This window comes from Sinocyclocheilus grahami, unplaced genomic scaffold, assembly GCF_001515645.1.
Source record: "Sinocyclocheilus grahami isolate Dianchi unplaced genomic scaffold, SAMN03320097.WGS_v1.1 scaffold800.1, whole genome shotgun sequence".
Taxonomy (NCBI): Eukaryota; Metazoa; Chordata; class Actinopteri; order Cypriniformes; family Cyprinidae; genus Sinocyclocheilus; species Sinocyclocheilus grahami.
In genome coordinates, this window is record NW_015505979.1 from 20891 (window position 1) to 37728 (window position 16838).

General features: G+C 38.3%; 1 protein-coding gene across 1 annotated transcript in view; it reads left to right on the plus strand.

The window, feature by feature from the left end:
- Positions 1–16609, plus strand: part of LOC107561947 (VOPP1 WW domain binding protein) — a gene marked incomplete at its 5' end in the record, with an annotated part of 34847 nt that extends 18238 nt beyond the window's left edge. The window contains 4 exons of the mRNA XM_016246496.1: positions 4917–4994; positions 6983–7116; positions 14450–15113; positions 15776–16609. Of these exons, the coding sequence (XP_016101982.1) occupies positions 4917–4994; positions 6983–7116; positions 14450–14658 (421 nt within the window). The remainder of the gene's footprint in view (positions 1–4916; positions 4995–6982; positions 7117–14449; positions 15114–15775) is intronic.
- Positions 16610–16838: the final 229 nt, after the last annotated feature.

The following is a 16838-nucleotide window of genomic DNA, read 5'->3' on the forward strand; positions in this document are numbered from 1 at the left end:
GCACCAACAAACCGCCCTTGCGCGGCGCAAGCCATTGAAATTAATGGGTTTCATAGCGCAGCGCTTTCCTCGTCCGATGTGAAAGGCCCTGAAGAAGTTGGACTGAAGCGATCTTTATATAGGTGGAGCAAAGTACTTCATCGCTCCGTCTATAGCGCATTGTGATTGGATGGCTTACGCTATCAATATAGGAGACAAACCAATGGGCCACTGGCTGCTCGCAGTGGTCCTTGGCAAAAAAAAAACATTCTGTCGGCCCCTTAAGTGCGTCGGCCCACTGGGAAACTGCCCGGTATGCCCGATTACCAATCCAGCCCTGAGTACAAGCTAGAAAGAGAAGGAATAAGTAAAGAGAGATAATTTTTTTATTATAATGAAGTCAAGTAGCGTTTAAAGAGATGAGTTTTCAGCTGTCGCTTGAACATTGTCAGCGATTCAGCATTCCGGATAGCGGTGGGAAGATCGTTCCACCAGCCGGGAACGGTGAACGAGAATGTGCTGGAAAGTGATTTTGAGCCTCTCTGTGATGGTAACACGAGGCGTCGCTCACTAGCGGATCTCAATAAAGCTCCTGATCCCTCACATCTCTAATGTAAACAGCAGCACTTGCTCCGATGCTGACAGCACGCCTGCGACGCTTGACTCGAGCCAGAGCAGATCAGAGAAGGCTTCCTGTAAGCTTTTAATCTTTCAGGAGGGATGGAGACAGGGACAGAAAGCTGAATCATCAGAAATACCACAGTCTGCTCGCCACGATTAGCCTGTAAACATTACAGTTTGAGACGAAAGAAATTCATCCTTATAAATAAAATAAAGTAATCCCTTGATTACGTTGCCGTGTTATTGATTTCTATAGACGTTTCTCCTTAAGCCTATTAAACTTCAACCGTAGGTCTTTCTTTGCAGCAGGGCTGTTTTTAGGGCAGTGAATTTCTTTCGTCCCAAACTGTAATGTTTACAGGCTAATCGTGGCGAGCAGACTGTGGTATTTCTGATGATTCAGCTTTCTGTCCCTGTCTCCAGACGCTCACTGATGCTCCAGAAGGAAACACCATGCATTAAGAGCCGGGGGTGAAAACTTTTGAACAGAATGAAGATGTGTAAATGTTTCTTATTTTGCCTAAATATCATATTTTTTTCATTTAGTGCTGCCCTTCAGAGGCTACAGAAGATAGTTACATATTTCCCAGAAGACAAACTAAGTTCAATTTACCCTGATCTTCAAATTCGGCTCTTAATGCATGTTTTCTCCTTCTGCAGCATCAGCGAGCGTTTGAAGCTTCTGTAATAGTTGCGTATGAGTCCCTCAGTTGTCCTCGGAGTGAAAAGATGGATCTCAAGATCATACAGTCACTGCTGGAAAGGGTTCAAATATGCAAAAGATGCTGGAAAACTGAAGAATCTGCAGGAGCTGGGGGTTTTTCTGAAGAACAGCAGCAGTTTAACTGTTCAGGACAAACAAGGGACTCATGAACAACTATCACCAAATAAAGAAAAACACAGCTGTGGATCATTCAGGAAACAACACAGTGTTAAGAATCAAGCGCATGTAAACTTTTGAACGGGTCGTTTTTATAAATTCAACTATTATTTTCTCTTGTGGGCTATATGTGAACGTCTTTTATGTGAAATATCTTATTCAGGTCAGTACTAAATAAACAATAACATGCATTTTGTATGATCCCTCGTATTTTAGTCAAATAATTAACATTATATTGCAAAGTGCATGTAAACTTTTGATCACAACTGTATATATTTATGTATTATTTCTAAAGCGGCGTGACTTCCTTCAGAGTCGTTTTACACCTCACTGAACAAAGGCTTGCAGTAAATATCAGAAAGTCAATGCGGACGCTTACGCTCGTTAAATCAAAGGGCAGCGACTTTTAAAGTGTGCTGGTAATTAGGACCTTCAGTTACGGATGTTTTTCAAATTCTTGTGTCTCTCCATTTGGATGAATGTGTTTTTAACATCTTAATCAAACCAAAGCAGACGGCATCCATCAACATCACAGTTAAAGCGCCGAAGCGTGAAGCTGCAGTCAGAGAGAAACATGTTGACCTGTCACTGCATCAACTTTCAAGCTCTGCTGGATGCAGAAGAACCAGGTTTTATGTATAAAACGTCTCAGAAATGCTCTTAAGAATAGTCTTAAGCTTTGACTTAAGTGTCAAAAAATTCTTAATAAAAAGTAGGACTTTTCAAAGAGTAGGAGACTTTTATAAAGACGCTAAAAGCAACTTTCAGTAAAGTCTGAGACTGATTCTGAAGTGTTGACTGAGGCGACACTTAAGTGTTGTGAACTAAGGACTACAAAGATGTCAACCCTCGACCTCTGAATCAGCCGATAGTGAGCCTGCACACGTGAAGTCACAGCAGCACAACACCAATCATTTAATGTAACTACAATACAATCATTTCAGTAAGACTGAAATATGTTAATTTAAATGTATTTTTAAATGCTTTGCATTGTGCAAAATTATCACAAATTATTAGTAATGCTTTGTTTAATGGTATGTCTCCTGGTTTACAGTTAGAGCACTGACGTGAACATGAGCTCCATCAACGGCTCCAGTAACTCCAGTAACAACACAATCCTCACTAAAGTTGTTTTGCAGTATGGTTTGGCCGTAAGTAGAAAGTTTAATAAACTGCCATATAGTAGTGGCCAAAAGTGATGTCCGGCCTAGGAAATTTGACTTATTTTCATCCTTAATTTAAAAAGATGTGCAAGATCTTGTAATCATATTGCATAGTTGCTTAGTCAGTTGTTTTATTTGTGATAATAATGCAATGAAACAAGGCATATTATGCGGTCATAATTTTTGGCCATGCTATCATACAAAGACATTATGAACACATGCAAAAACAAGAGGCCACTGAAATGTAAATAACGTATGGTGTAGTCCGTGTGCCAGTGTTGCCAATTTAGTGATTTTGTCCCTAGATTTAGTGACTTCCGCATCCCTTTAGACACTTTTTTCAAAAACCTAGAAACAAAATCAAAATTCCAAGCCTCTCCCATGCTCTCTTAAATAATTTAAGAGCTGAGACCTCTTTTAACACTTAGGAACCTTTATGAATCACTCTTATTCTTAAGTCTAGGAATAAGAGTGAAATTTGACACACTTGAGACTAAACTTTTACTCTGAGCAGCTTTATACATACGGCCCCTGATCACAGTGAAGCAACTATAGGGAAGAGGCTTATTGTCATTCTCTACATCAAACACGGGACTGCGTTCACAAGACTGTTAATGACATTACTTAATAAACTTGGGAAACTGTGGGAAAGCGCTGATGCACGCTGAGATTGTCCTGTCATGTATGTGAATCACAGCCTATTCTGTTCCTGTAGGCCCTGAGAGAATTCATTGTTCAAGACTATCTTGAGAAATTAGATTTATATTAAATTGATGCTTTCAGTGCAAACCCTGCTGAGGCTTTGACTTTATTTGCTTCTGTTTAAACATGCTTGCGCTGTACAACTATTTTATTTCTGCACTGTCCATTTCATTAAGGGTAATAAAACAGCTAAATCAATAAAAGAAAATATACTTCAAATAAATAAATATATACAGTGTATATATATATATAAATCCTTATACAATATAATTTTTGAACAGGACCATTAATATTTAAAATGTGATATTTGAAAATTAAAAAAAAAAATTGTTCCCCAATATTAATGTATGTGGTGCACCCGACATGCAGCAACGTAAAAATAAATAAATAGATCAAATTAAATAAATTCAAAGCAAATAAATAAATAATACATTTAGCACATGCTTTTCTTTTAAATTTGATACGTTTATGACAGCTAATTATTTTATTTATTTATTTTACAACCTTAAGTCATATTTTTCAGGTTCTAAAAAGGCATGGTAATCTAAAAAGGCATCTAAAAAGGCATTTTACCATTCCATTTTATAACCTGAACTAACCGTTAGTTTATATTGAAGACTAATTTGTTGCTTGATGGTTACACCGTAAGACTGCATTTAAAAAAAAAAAAAAATTAATAATTTATTTTTAAATTAACATTAATGAAACCCCTATCAATGTTGAACACAGTCGTGCTGCACAATATTTCTGTGGAAACTGTGATGCATTTTATTTTTCAGGATTCACAGATGAACAGAAAGTTCAGAAGAACAGCATTTATTTGAAATAGAAATCTTTTGTCACATTGTACATGTTTTTACTGTCACTTTTCATCAGTTTAATGCATCCTTGATACAAAAAAGTAATGATTTCTTTAAAAAAAAAAAAACCTGGCTGATAAACACTGGTGTATTTCTGCTTGTGTATGTATTGTTGATGATGTTCTCATTCAGTCATGCTGCTGTTAGCTGCTCTGATGGAAATAATCATGTTCCCCTGCCGCTGGTTCCTCATTAATGGCTCATAAAGTATGCTAATGCATCGCAGTCGTTCTGGTGGGGCTCGTCGGTTTCTCTCACCGCTCGGCTCATTTCACAATATGGCACAAGTGTAGTCAGTGTGGAGCGACTGAATGCTGTTCCTCTCTCGCGGCACACTGACACACTGACAGCACTTTTTCTGTGAAGAACACTGAAAGCACAACACCCTTTTTCCAAGCTGTGCCAACCTGTGCGATGCACATCGATTTAAATGATGATTTCATACCAGACAGCACTAGAGAGATCAACTCTAATCTCAAAAATGTTGATTTTTTTGGGGGGGGACTCCGATCGCTGCAGGTTTCTGAACTCTTTATAGTTGCACCAAATGTACTGCAGCTGCTGTGAACGGCTTCATTCATCATTGTTGGTGTTTTGCGTAAGCGAGATGGTATGGGCTCTCGGTGAAGGGCCCCGGATCCGTGCACACGTTTGGTTGTAAATGTAAATGAAGTGAGCTGTTTTGACCTCTTACTCACGGTTTCTCCGCAGATGTCGCTCGTACGAGGACTGTTGTGGGACTCGCTGCTGCGTCCGAGCGCTTTCCATCCAGAGACTCTGGTATTTCTGGTAAGAACTGCTTTTCTACATTTTTAGCTTGTGTTTTATTTGAATGAATTTCACAGATAATTACAAAGAAACAGCAAGTAACATTGACTTAAACGTGAAATTCCGAAGTTGAAAAACCAAACTAGTATTGTCTTGTAAAACTGGCTCCAGTAATCGCTGGGTCAAAGATGAAAAGCAGTTTTCAAGCATCAGAACAATAAAGGTTTAATACAGCTTTAAAATGTAGTTTCTTCCCTCCATACATTAGAACGTGTCCTGTTTAGTCTTGTTTTTTCTGAACAAAAACTAATGACTATCAGACATTTTTACCATGATTTTCAGAAGACACTCACAAAAATGTCATTCAGTGTAACAATAGTTAATTTACCCAAAACATCTTGTCAGGCATATTTAGAACCAGAAGGATCACAGTGCAGCACCAAAATATGAATTCATCGTCATTATAAATCTTTATTAAACCACTAGGTTTTACCCATTTGTCATCAAGACGTTTTTAATAATTTAAAATATCATAAAATAAAAAAAAGTACAGGTCAGAATAAGTATATTGTTTCATTTTACTTAAATATATCTGATACTCTGCAATATTTCACCCATATTTTGACCTTTTATTTTCACAAAAGTTACTTGAAGCATTAAAGTAGTAACATTTAATATGCTTTCTATGTATATAAATCACTTCTGTAAGTTTAATTTGATGCGGACGCTAAAACGGGACTTTTTATTTAGCGCTTCAGTAGAATAGTTCAGAGTTAATATGTGCCATATGTCATCTATCTGATCTAGGGCTGCACGATATATCGTTTCAGCATCGATATCGTGATGTGCGCCTCCGCGATAGTCACACCGCAGGATGTGTGATGTTTAGGATAGGCTACTGATCGTTATATTTATACTGATCGTTTTCTTTGCTCACACACAGACTCGGTGTCTACACCGGACGCGACCGCTGTACAGAGATACCCATTTAAATAAATTTAATAGCAGAGCTACTGCAAGTGATTTTCAGTGCTGGAAATCTATTTATACTTTGTTGAAACTTCCGTGTCGTCGAGGAGAGCATGGGTCACGGTCGCTTAAGCAACGGCAGACGCCACGAAAGCACAATCTCCCGAGCGCTTTGGAAAGAAGGAGAAAGCAGCGCGGCTGGCATTTTTAAGCGCGACATGTGAACGGCCCCAAAGTCTGACTACACTGAACACGACAAAGCGACCGTTGCATATCATTTGAACTTTGTGTCAGTACGTCATGAAGAGAACGAGGCATCAGTTTACTGTCGGGGATTTGTCGTGTCGTGCCGCATCCAGTGTAGACAGCATCACTGATTATAATGGGTTCACTGTATTTTGTCGCGCCGCTCGCGTCCGGTGTAGACACGGTGAGAGCCACACAGATGCACGTGAACACTGATCTCTGTTCACTTCTGTGTCTATTTGTGCCTGACATACTGTGCTCTGCAAGTATCCTTGTAAACACAGATGCTTATGGCTTAGGTGAAGGGAGACAATTGAGAAAGAAAATGGATGTGTAACAGTATATTGGTTCACAGCAGTTTAATGTTCCTGAGGCTTTCTGTGTTATGAATGTTAAATCAAACAAAACAAAGAAAAATCACTTTTGTAGCTTTAACACAGATTTATTAGATTTAGACAGATTAGTGAAGACTATGCAGTGTTATTTTACATTTGATTATTCAATTTCTGTACCTGAATACTGTTAGACGTACCTGAAAAATATAAAGCACTGCTTATTTCCTTTGTGTCTTTGTTCTGTTATATTTATCTGTGCTTGTAATTAGTTTATTTCCTATGCTGATTTAATCGTCTACAAAATCACCCCAATCATAATTGTTTTTCCAAATAAACTATTCAAGTCATGTGGTGATTTTTCTTTTCATATAGCAGAAAAATAAAATATCGCAATGTGAGTTTTTTCCAATATCGTGCAGCCCTAATCTGATCATCCCAGACGTGCTGTGTGTCTCGCAGGCTGCTGCTGATGATGGGTGTGCTGTTCTGCTGCGGCGCAGGCTTCTTCATTCGCCGGAGGATGTATCTGTCTGCGCTCAGCGAGGAGCCCGCATTCAACGTGTCCTTCACCAGACAACCGGTCAGCTCGCCAGGTGAGCGCTCACTCGCACGGAGATCTGGACACAGACATCACTGAAGCTGCAGGCCTGATCCAGAAATCCACAGGCACAGAAACTCCACTCAATGTGGCAAAAAATCATTTGTTTCCAGAAGATTTGACTGATTCAAGATAACAATTTTGATTTATTAAAACGAAGTAGTCAGCTTAATGTAAATACAACATGATTCAAGTAACATTCTCCTTATTAAAAACGTACAAAACAATCTGGTTAAAGAAAGTTCTGTCCCGAGTGCAGCTCACATGAAGAGATCAAATGACTTGTTAAATATGTTTGCAGAAAAGATGCATGAAATATGAAACGTTATACAAACTTGTCTTAATCCTATATGTTCATAAATAATATAAAATAAGAAAAATGATAAATATTTCTTAGTCAAAATAGGGATCAACTCAAAAAGTCAAATCAAAATGTATGGTGTTTTTCATTCTGTGTGAACATCAGCGCTAGCAATATGCTCTTCATAGTGTGGAATAAATCATGGCAAAACATTACACATTATAAAATAATAAATTCAGGGGGGAAAAAACTCACTTTGCATCTTGTACTGAAATCCTACCTAGACTGGGATTGCATTTTCGGCGGATCTTGTGCCTTTATTTATAGGACATTCAGGAAAGCGAGATGAAACTGTATCAGGACATACTCCTGTCCTCACTGAACCACTGCTTCAGATAGCATCGCAGCTCATTTCACTGCCATAATGTGACATCTTAATAATAAATCAATAAAGTAGTGTGGCACTTCATTATGTCCAATAGGAAAGGGTTGCATTGTGGAAAGTGGGTGTTAGATTCTAGAGTTTGCGATCGATTTCCGTCTCGAAACAGCAGGCAGACGCTTGTTAAACTTGAGCAGGAGAAATAGAAAGTCATTTCTGAGGAGAAGCAGCTTCTTACGTTACAGATGAAAGACTACATTTCTTTCTTTCTTTAAACGTGAACTGATCAGTCATACACAATAAGAGCAGGAACTTCTGTTAAGGAAGTGAATAAGGTAGATATTGACTTCGTAGGCTAGACAGCGACGTTAAGCAACAACCTTCCTTGAAAATACTATTTTTATACACATTACTGTTCAGAAGCTTGGGGTTGATAAGAAGTCTCTTCTGCTCACCAAGGCTGCATTTATTTGATCAAAAATACAATAAAAATAACTGTGTTCTATGTGAATCTCTGTTAAACTGTAATGTATTTCTGTGATGCGCAGCTGTATTTTCAGCATCATTCCTCCAGTCTTCAGTGTCACATGATCTTCAGAAATCAGTATAATATGCTGATCTGCTGCTCGAGAAACATTTCTGATTATTATCAATGTTGAACACAGTCGTGCTGCACAATATTTCTGTGGAAACTGTGATGCATTTTATTTTTCAGGATTCACAGATGAACAGAAAGTTCAGAAGAACAGCATTTATTTGAAACAGAAATATTTTGTAACATTATAAATGTCTTTTGATCACTTTAATGCACACTTGATGAATAAAAGTATAAAATTCTTAAAAAGAAAAGAAACTCACTGACCCAACTTTTGAATGGTAATGTAAGCTAGAAAGCTGACTGTGGTGTATTTTGAGCCTCTGTGAGTGTTTCTGAGTCATTAAGTCTAATCGCTGCACATGTGGAGTGTTGGAGACGAGACTCTGGTGAGCTCAGGTTGTTGTTTTGGGAAACGGTGACAGGACACAGCTCTTCCTGATTATGATTGTGCTGCTGCTATAAAACATCTCACAGTTTAGCTGGCTTGGAAACACAGAGCGAATTCTTCCTCACTATTAGGCTCGGTAACAGGCAGTTATTATTATTCGGCTCTCGCTCGGAGCCAAGGTTGGCACTTCACCACAGACTTGATTTATTTCCCATCTCTGTGCCAAACCAGCAGAAAACTGCTAAATGAGCCATTCTGGTATGTGAGCAGATCCATCGCCAACAGCGCTCTGCTGTTCTCAATAGACGGAGTAAACACTGTTTCCGGAAACCTATTATGTAATGTGGTGCATTATTAGCTGCTCGATGTTTCCATGCGTCCGATGCATTCGTCACACTCCATCATAGCAAGTGTTGCTTCGGTTGGCAGCAAAATAAGGCTGTAATGTGGATCTTTAAAGGAATATTCAGGGTTGTGCTGCGTCTGTGCATGTTATCAGATAGTCATTTCAGCTCATCCCTCAGTTTGCTAAACCAGCTTACAGTAATGCACGGAGGAGACCAACGCCACGGGGTCAAAAGCAGAAATACCAGACTCATATTTGGTACTTGGGCTGTGATGTTGTGTGGATTTGGTCTGGTTTTGGTCAGCTCAGTGTTAATGGCGCTTTAATGTCATATCACATGTTCCGGTCTCTTCCTTGCATGGAGAGCAAGTGAAATAACCAGGCTTGAGCTGGTTAATACTCGAGTTGAAAGCTGTGATAATAGAGTGCTGATAAATGATTCTGTCACACTAGTTTCATGCATTAATAGCATGGTCATAATTTCAAAACAATGGAATAGTTGCACATTTCAACATTTATTTGCATTGCTGCACACTTTCCTGCTAGGCTTTTATTATAAATGTATAATTCACATTCACGTTTGCATGAAGAACGAGTCGAAATGATCAGACAGCATGCAGCAGATGTCAAATAATGTACATACAGCTGACATCAGTTTTCATAAAAACACAACCCTGCAGCTTATTGAAGGCAAAGAGTAGCACCGATTACATATAAAGCTTAAAAACATTGCTGTGTACAACTGGCAATATTCATAGTGAAACTATTTTTCCAACCACTAAAACGTGAAAAATAGGTCACGTTAGTTTGGCTCCTAAAACTGCGGGAAAATGAAGCGACTCGTTACAGTTGCTGCTCGAGCGGAAAATTAAATTGAGAATCTGAATAAGACTGCAATTCCCTGGTTTTTATTTCTTAAAGAGTTTTGTTTAGAGGACAGATTAACATGAAAAATGAAAAGCTCTCTCTCGTTTATCTTACAGTAGATAGAGAAGCTGAAAAACAAAGTGCTTGACCTGTGCTCTATTTTAAGAAGAAAACTAAACCTAACTGGCATCAATAAGAGACTGAATCAAAGTGCCCAGAACGGCTAGAGATCTCGTTTCCTGCAGTTCATCTGAATGATAGCGCTGTAAAGCTGTAAAAAGGTTCCTGTAAATCTGATATCAATAAACAGCATTATTATCTGGTTAAACACTGATGTCAGATCTGCTGGTCTCTCCTCTGTTCTACACTCCCTTCAGCTCATCCATATCAGACCAGCACAATAATAAGATTTAAAAGCATATAATAACAACTCGACTGTGAAAATAGAACACACATGCTGCGTCGCTGGAGTAAAAAAAAAAAACTCTACAATAAAAATATTTCATATTACTGTATTTTAGATCAAATAAATGACTAAAGACTCTTTTCAGAAAATATTAAATATATAAAAAATATTACCAACTCCAAACTTTTGAATAGTAGTGTATATTAAAGAAATTTCAAATATATTTATATGTAATTTAGCAGATGCTTTTAAGGGTTAGTTCACCCAAAAATGAAAATTAGCCCATAAATTACTCACCCTCAAGTCATCCTAGTCATATGACTGTCTTTCTTTCAGATGAATCCAGTCGGAGTTATATAAAAAATTGTCTTTGATCTTTCAAGCTGTTTAATGGCACTCAGCGGGTGTTGCATGCATCAGTCCAAAAGAAGTTAAGTAAAAAGCGCCCATCCATAAAAAAAAGTGTCTCTCATGGCTCCGGGGGGTGAACAAAGGCCTCCTGTAGCGAATCGATGCGTTTTACTAAGAAAAATATCCATATTCAAAACGTAATAATCACTTTAATGTAGTTTAATTTTGATTCAGTGGTGTTTGGGAGGCTCATCAATATTGCATGATATTCACTGGCTGCAATATGATAAAACGCATGATCTGAGATCAGAATCGCTGTCTGTTAGGATTCTGATGGACGAGCGACTGGATGGATGTCATGTGTTTTCCACAGCATCTCGTCCTGTTCTCCAGAAAGTCAACGGGTTGCTTCCACCTTGTCGAGGTCCACTTCAGCCCGTCGAGTCGCTTTTTAAAGAAAGGGGAAACTCTCAGTATCTTCTGTGCTTCATGTCCTGACAGTTTCTTCAAAGCTCTGTCAGCTAGAGAAGTCCGATTGAAATCCCGCATCCCATCAGGAGGTTTGTTCTCTTCGCCTGTCAAACGATAACACAACAGACTGGGAACAGGCAAGAAAGAGGCGTCCTGAAAACAAGCAAATAAAAAAAGAGAGTTCCTGGAGACGGTGGTGTCTCATTGTGAGGATTGGCTGTGGCTCTTCTTCTCGGCGTTCTTGAAGACCTGCTCGTAGGAGGGAGGCGGGTGGCTGCAGTAGGAGGGCGGTGGAGGGTACGAGCTCAGCATGTGTGCTGGAGCCGGCTGACCCGGGTAGGCAGGGGTCAGGGTCGTCGTCATGGCGCCGCAGGGGTCACCGTAGCCTTGCATGCCCGGTTGCTGAGAGACTGTTGGAGAAAGATTGAATGAAATCATGGGTGCTTCTCAATTCTTATTTGTGCATCCTCGCTTTCTTTCCTCGCGTCTTAGCTCCACCCCTTCAGGAAGCGAGGGAAGGACGCAAGGAAACGACTCGAGGATAGAGGAACTGAATCAAGTGAAATTATATATCCTCGCTCACTCCCTTTCAAAGCGGCATCAGCTGCGCTAAAGGGATCTGCCCTTATGTTGTTAAAGTTTGTTATTTAAGACATTCATAATACATATTAATAAAGAAAGATGCCCTGTTTGAAATATATGACATGCATGGTTTATTTAAACTGCAAAGGTAAAATATGATGCGACTTGGCAAAGCTGCCATCCTACTGTGAGACACTTAAAAAAAATTCTAATAGTTTTTTTCTACACCACAGCAGCATTTAAACCAATCAAAGTGGAAAAGTATAATTTATAATTTGATAAATTACAAAAACAATGTATAATTTACATAAAACATTCTATATTTTTTTTATATTTTAATAAATTTAATACACAAAGATTATATATATGTTTATGTATTTTAATACATTTATTAAAACACACACACACACTCACACACACCCCTGTGTGTTTTTTATAGTTTGTTGTTTAACAGTCACTTTTTTCCCCAAAAACTTGGACTCTCTCTGCTCCTGTACGGAATGAGCTTCCACCCAGCGCTATTTCAGTGTTAATGATACTATTATAGCTGTTATTTTTATATTTAGTTTTTGTTTTAATGTTAAAGTTTCAGTAATGTAGTTGTTTTTGTAATTTTTAGTATTTTTTTACATGTGTATGTAGTTTTATTAATTTCTGTTTCAGTTTTAGCTGTAATTGTTTTAGCACGAGTTAGCTCTGCTTTAGCTTGTTTACTAAAGCCTGGCATGTATACGGTGAATATTGTTGGCTCTGACAAATTGCTTGCGAGGTTCCTCATCTGTAAGTTGCATGCTTTTAAGGGTTAGTTCACCCAAAAATGAAAATTAGCCCATAAATTACTCACCCTCAAGTCATCCTAGTCATATGACTGTCTTTCTTTCAGATGAATCCAGTCGGAGTTATATAAAAAATTGTCTTTGATCTTTCAAGCTGTTTAATGGCACTCAGCGGGTGTTGCATGCATCAGTCCAAAAGAAGTTAAGTAAAAAGCGCCCATCCATAAAAAAAAGTGTCTCTCATGGCTCCGGGGGGTGAACAAAGGCCTCCTGTAGCGAATCGATGCGTTTTACTAAGAAAAATATCCATATTCAAAACGTAATAATCACTTTAATGTAGTTTACTGTAATGTAGCTTGCGCTCACTGTTGTACACAGAAGCAGCTCCGGGCGGATGACGAATGAGGTCAGCGGAGAGATCAAAACAAAACAACGGTCACTTATTAAAAGTACAAAACAAGGATTTGTAAAGAAGAATGTCGGAGGATTTGGATATAAGCCAAGAGGAGACTGGTGTTCCTTTGCTAAAGTAAGGAAACTTTGCTTCCTTTGCTCCGGTTAACTAACGTTGGTTTTCACGAGACTCACGGCGCATGCGCAGCGCTGACCTCATACGTCATCCGCCCGGAGCTGCTTCTGTGTACAACTGATGGCACAAGCTACATTAAAGTGTGAGACACTTTTTTTTATGGATGGGCGCTTTTTATTTCACTTCTTTTGGACTGATGCATGCAACACCTGCTGAGTGCCATGAAACAGCTTGAAAGATCAAAGACAATTTTTTATATAACTCCGACTGGATTCGTCTGAAAGAAGAAAGTCATATACACCTAGGATGCTTTGAGGGTGAGTAATTTATGGGCTAATTTTCATTTTTGGGTGAACTAACCCTTTAACCAAAGCAACTTACAGATGAGGAACCTCGCAAGCAATTTGTCAGAGCCAACAATATTCACCGTATACATGCCAGGCTTTAGTAAACAAGCTAAAGCAGAGCTAACTCGTGCTAAAACAATTACAGCTAAAACTGAAACAGAAATTAATAAAACTACATACACATGTAAAAAAATACTAAAAATTACAAAAACAACTACATTACTGAAACTTTAACATTAAAACAAAAACTAAATATAAAAATAACAGCTATAATAGTATCATTAACACTGAAATAGCGCTGGGTGGAAGCTCATTCCGTACAGGAGCAGAGAGAGTCCAAGTTTTTGGGGAAAAAAGTGACTGTTAAACAACAAACTATAAAAAACACACAGGGGTGTGTGAGTGTGTATGTGTGTTTTAATAAATGTATTAAAATACATAAACATATATATAATCTTTGTGTATTAAATTTATTAAAATATAAAAAAAATATAGAATGTTTTATGTAAATTATACATTGTTTTTGTAATTTATCAAATTATAAATTATACTTTTCCACTTTGATTGGTTTAAATGCTGCTGTGGTGTAGAAAAAAACTATTAGAATTTTTTTTAAGTGTCTCACAGTAGGATGGCAGCTTTGCCAAGTCGCATCATATTTTACCTTTGCAGTTTAAATAAACCATGCATGTCATATATTTCAAACAGGGCATCTTTCTTTATTAATATGTATTATGAATGTCTTAAATAACAAACTTTAACAACATAAGGGCAGATCCCTTTAGCGCAGCTGATGCCGCTTTGAAAGGGAGTGAGCGAGGATATATAATTTCACTTGATTCAGTTCCTCTATCCTCGAGTCGTTTCCTTGCGTCCTTCCCTCGCTTCCTGAAGGGGTGGAGCTAAGACGCGAGGAAAGAAAGCGAGGATGCACAAATAAGAATTGAGAAGCACCCATGATTTCATTCAATCTTTCTCCAACAGTCTCTCAGCAACCGGGCATGCAAGGCTACGGTGACCCCTGCGGCGCCATGACGACGACCCTGACCCCTGCCTACCCAGGTCAGCCGGCTCCAGCACACATGCTGAGCTCGTACCCTCCACCGCCCTCCTACTGCAGCCACCCGCCTCCCTCCTACGAGCAGGTCTTCAAGAACGCCGAGAAGAAGAGCCACAGCCAATCCTCACAATGAGACACCACCGTCTCCAGGAACTCTCTTTTTTTATTTGCTTGTTTTCAGGACGCCTCTTTCTTGCCTGTTCCCAGTCTGTTGTGTTATCGTTTGACAGGCGAAGAGAACAAACCTCCTGATGGGATGCGGGATTTCAATCGGACTTCTCTAGCTGACAGAGCTTTGAAGAAACTGTCAGGACATGAAGCACAGAAGATACTGAGAGTTTCCCCTTTCTTTAAAAAGCGACTCGACGGGCTGAAGTGGACCTCGACAAGGTGGAAGCAACCCGTTGACTTTCTGGAGAACAGGACGAGATGCTGTGGAAAACACATGACATCCATCCAGTCGCTCGTCCATCAGAATCCTAACAGACAGATTCTGATCTCAGATCATGCGTTTTATCATATTGCAGCCAGTGAATATCATGCAATATTGATGAGCCTCCCAAACACCACTGAATCAAAATTAAAAAGGTAATTGTGACTTTTATCTCGCAATTCTGACTTTTTTCTGACTTCAAGAAACTCGCAATTGTAAGAAAACAATATTTCAATTGTCTTTTTTTTCTCAGAACTGAACTTTTTAACGTGAAAGTTTATCGAACGATTCTTAGAAAAAAATTCTTTAAATAATCTTTAAAAAGGTCATCGTGACTATCTCGCCAAACTGTTTCTCGCAATTGAGAGTTTGCAAGTCAGAATTGTGAGATGTAAACTCAATTGCGAGAAAAAAGTTTTCTGTCAATTGTCAGAAAAGTCAGAATTGTGAGGTTATATCTCGCAATTCTGACTTTAACACGCAATTGCGAGTTATAAGGAAACTCGCAATTGTAAGAAAATACTATAATATTTATAACTCACAATTGCAAGTTTATATCTAACAATTCTGAGGGAAAAAAGTCAGAATTGCGAGAAAGAAATAATAAAAAGGTAATCGTGACTTAAATCTCATAATTCTACATTTTTCTCGCAATCGTGAGTTTACATCTTGTATATCTGACTTCACAATTGCAAGTTTATTTGCCTCAGTTCTGTCTTAACTCAGTTCATACCACACAATTCAAAGAAAAAGTCTTAATCGCGAGTCAGAACTGTGAGATAAAAAAGTTACAATTACATTTTTATGTTTTATTCAGTGGCGGAAACGGATTCCATACAAACAGGAAATTGTCCTTTTGGTCCAATCGCAGTGTTTGAATGGGTCAGGAAACTGTTCTATGGGTATTCATTTGAAAGAGATGATGATCTCTCTGGAGTGAGTCTATTGAAGCCATGTTCACCGTTCACAGCCAGTGATAGGGAGATTTATTCACATCTTTTCCGCTTCATTACACCCATAGAGCCTTGTTTTTGTGGATGGGTCGGAAAACTGCAAAAGCTCGTTTTGGGTTAAATGTCTCGTTTCGTTGGCGTTCACTCCTGATAACGGCCCTCTGTGTAAATGAATTATTGGACTACAATTACCATTGAAATATGTGCAGATGAACAAGAAGGATTCACCCCGATGAGTAATACAGTGTTATTTGGAGGGAGTGATTCTAATTCGTTCAAGCCACTTTATTAGCATGGAAAAGGATTAAATGTGAAGCAAACAGCTGCATTTGCAATGCCATCACTGGTTAAACTTTTTGCTTGCTAAATCATTGTTTTACACTAAGAATGCAGCAAATTATCGTCACATTTAAACCATGAATTAAATGAAATTAAAAATTAGAAATTATAATTTGCATCAAATCAAGCATATTTTAGGACAATTAATGAACCTTTTTTTTGGATGACAATTCGGCACATTAATTAAGCACTGTAAGAATAATTTGGGCAAATGTGCTTAATTAGCATTTAAAATAAAGAAAATATGTTTTTGAGGTGAAATATGACCTAGACATGTTCTTCATAACATTCATCAACATATACCTTTTTTTAGGGATGCACGATATATCGGCCACCATATCGGTATCGGCCGATAAATGTAAATTTTTCTGTTATTATTATCGAACCGATAAGAGAATTTGGCCGATATCTTAGAGCTGATAAATAATGCATTATTTCCTTCAGAGACGCTTCATATGCGCACTGTTCCCCGTGGTCTTTAATTACTTGAAATATTATTGGAATCACTTTGAAAATTAAAATACAGTGAACTGCAACATGTGCAGGGCAAGTCTGTCATATTATAATGAGATCATTAGCTACTGTAAA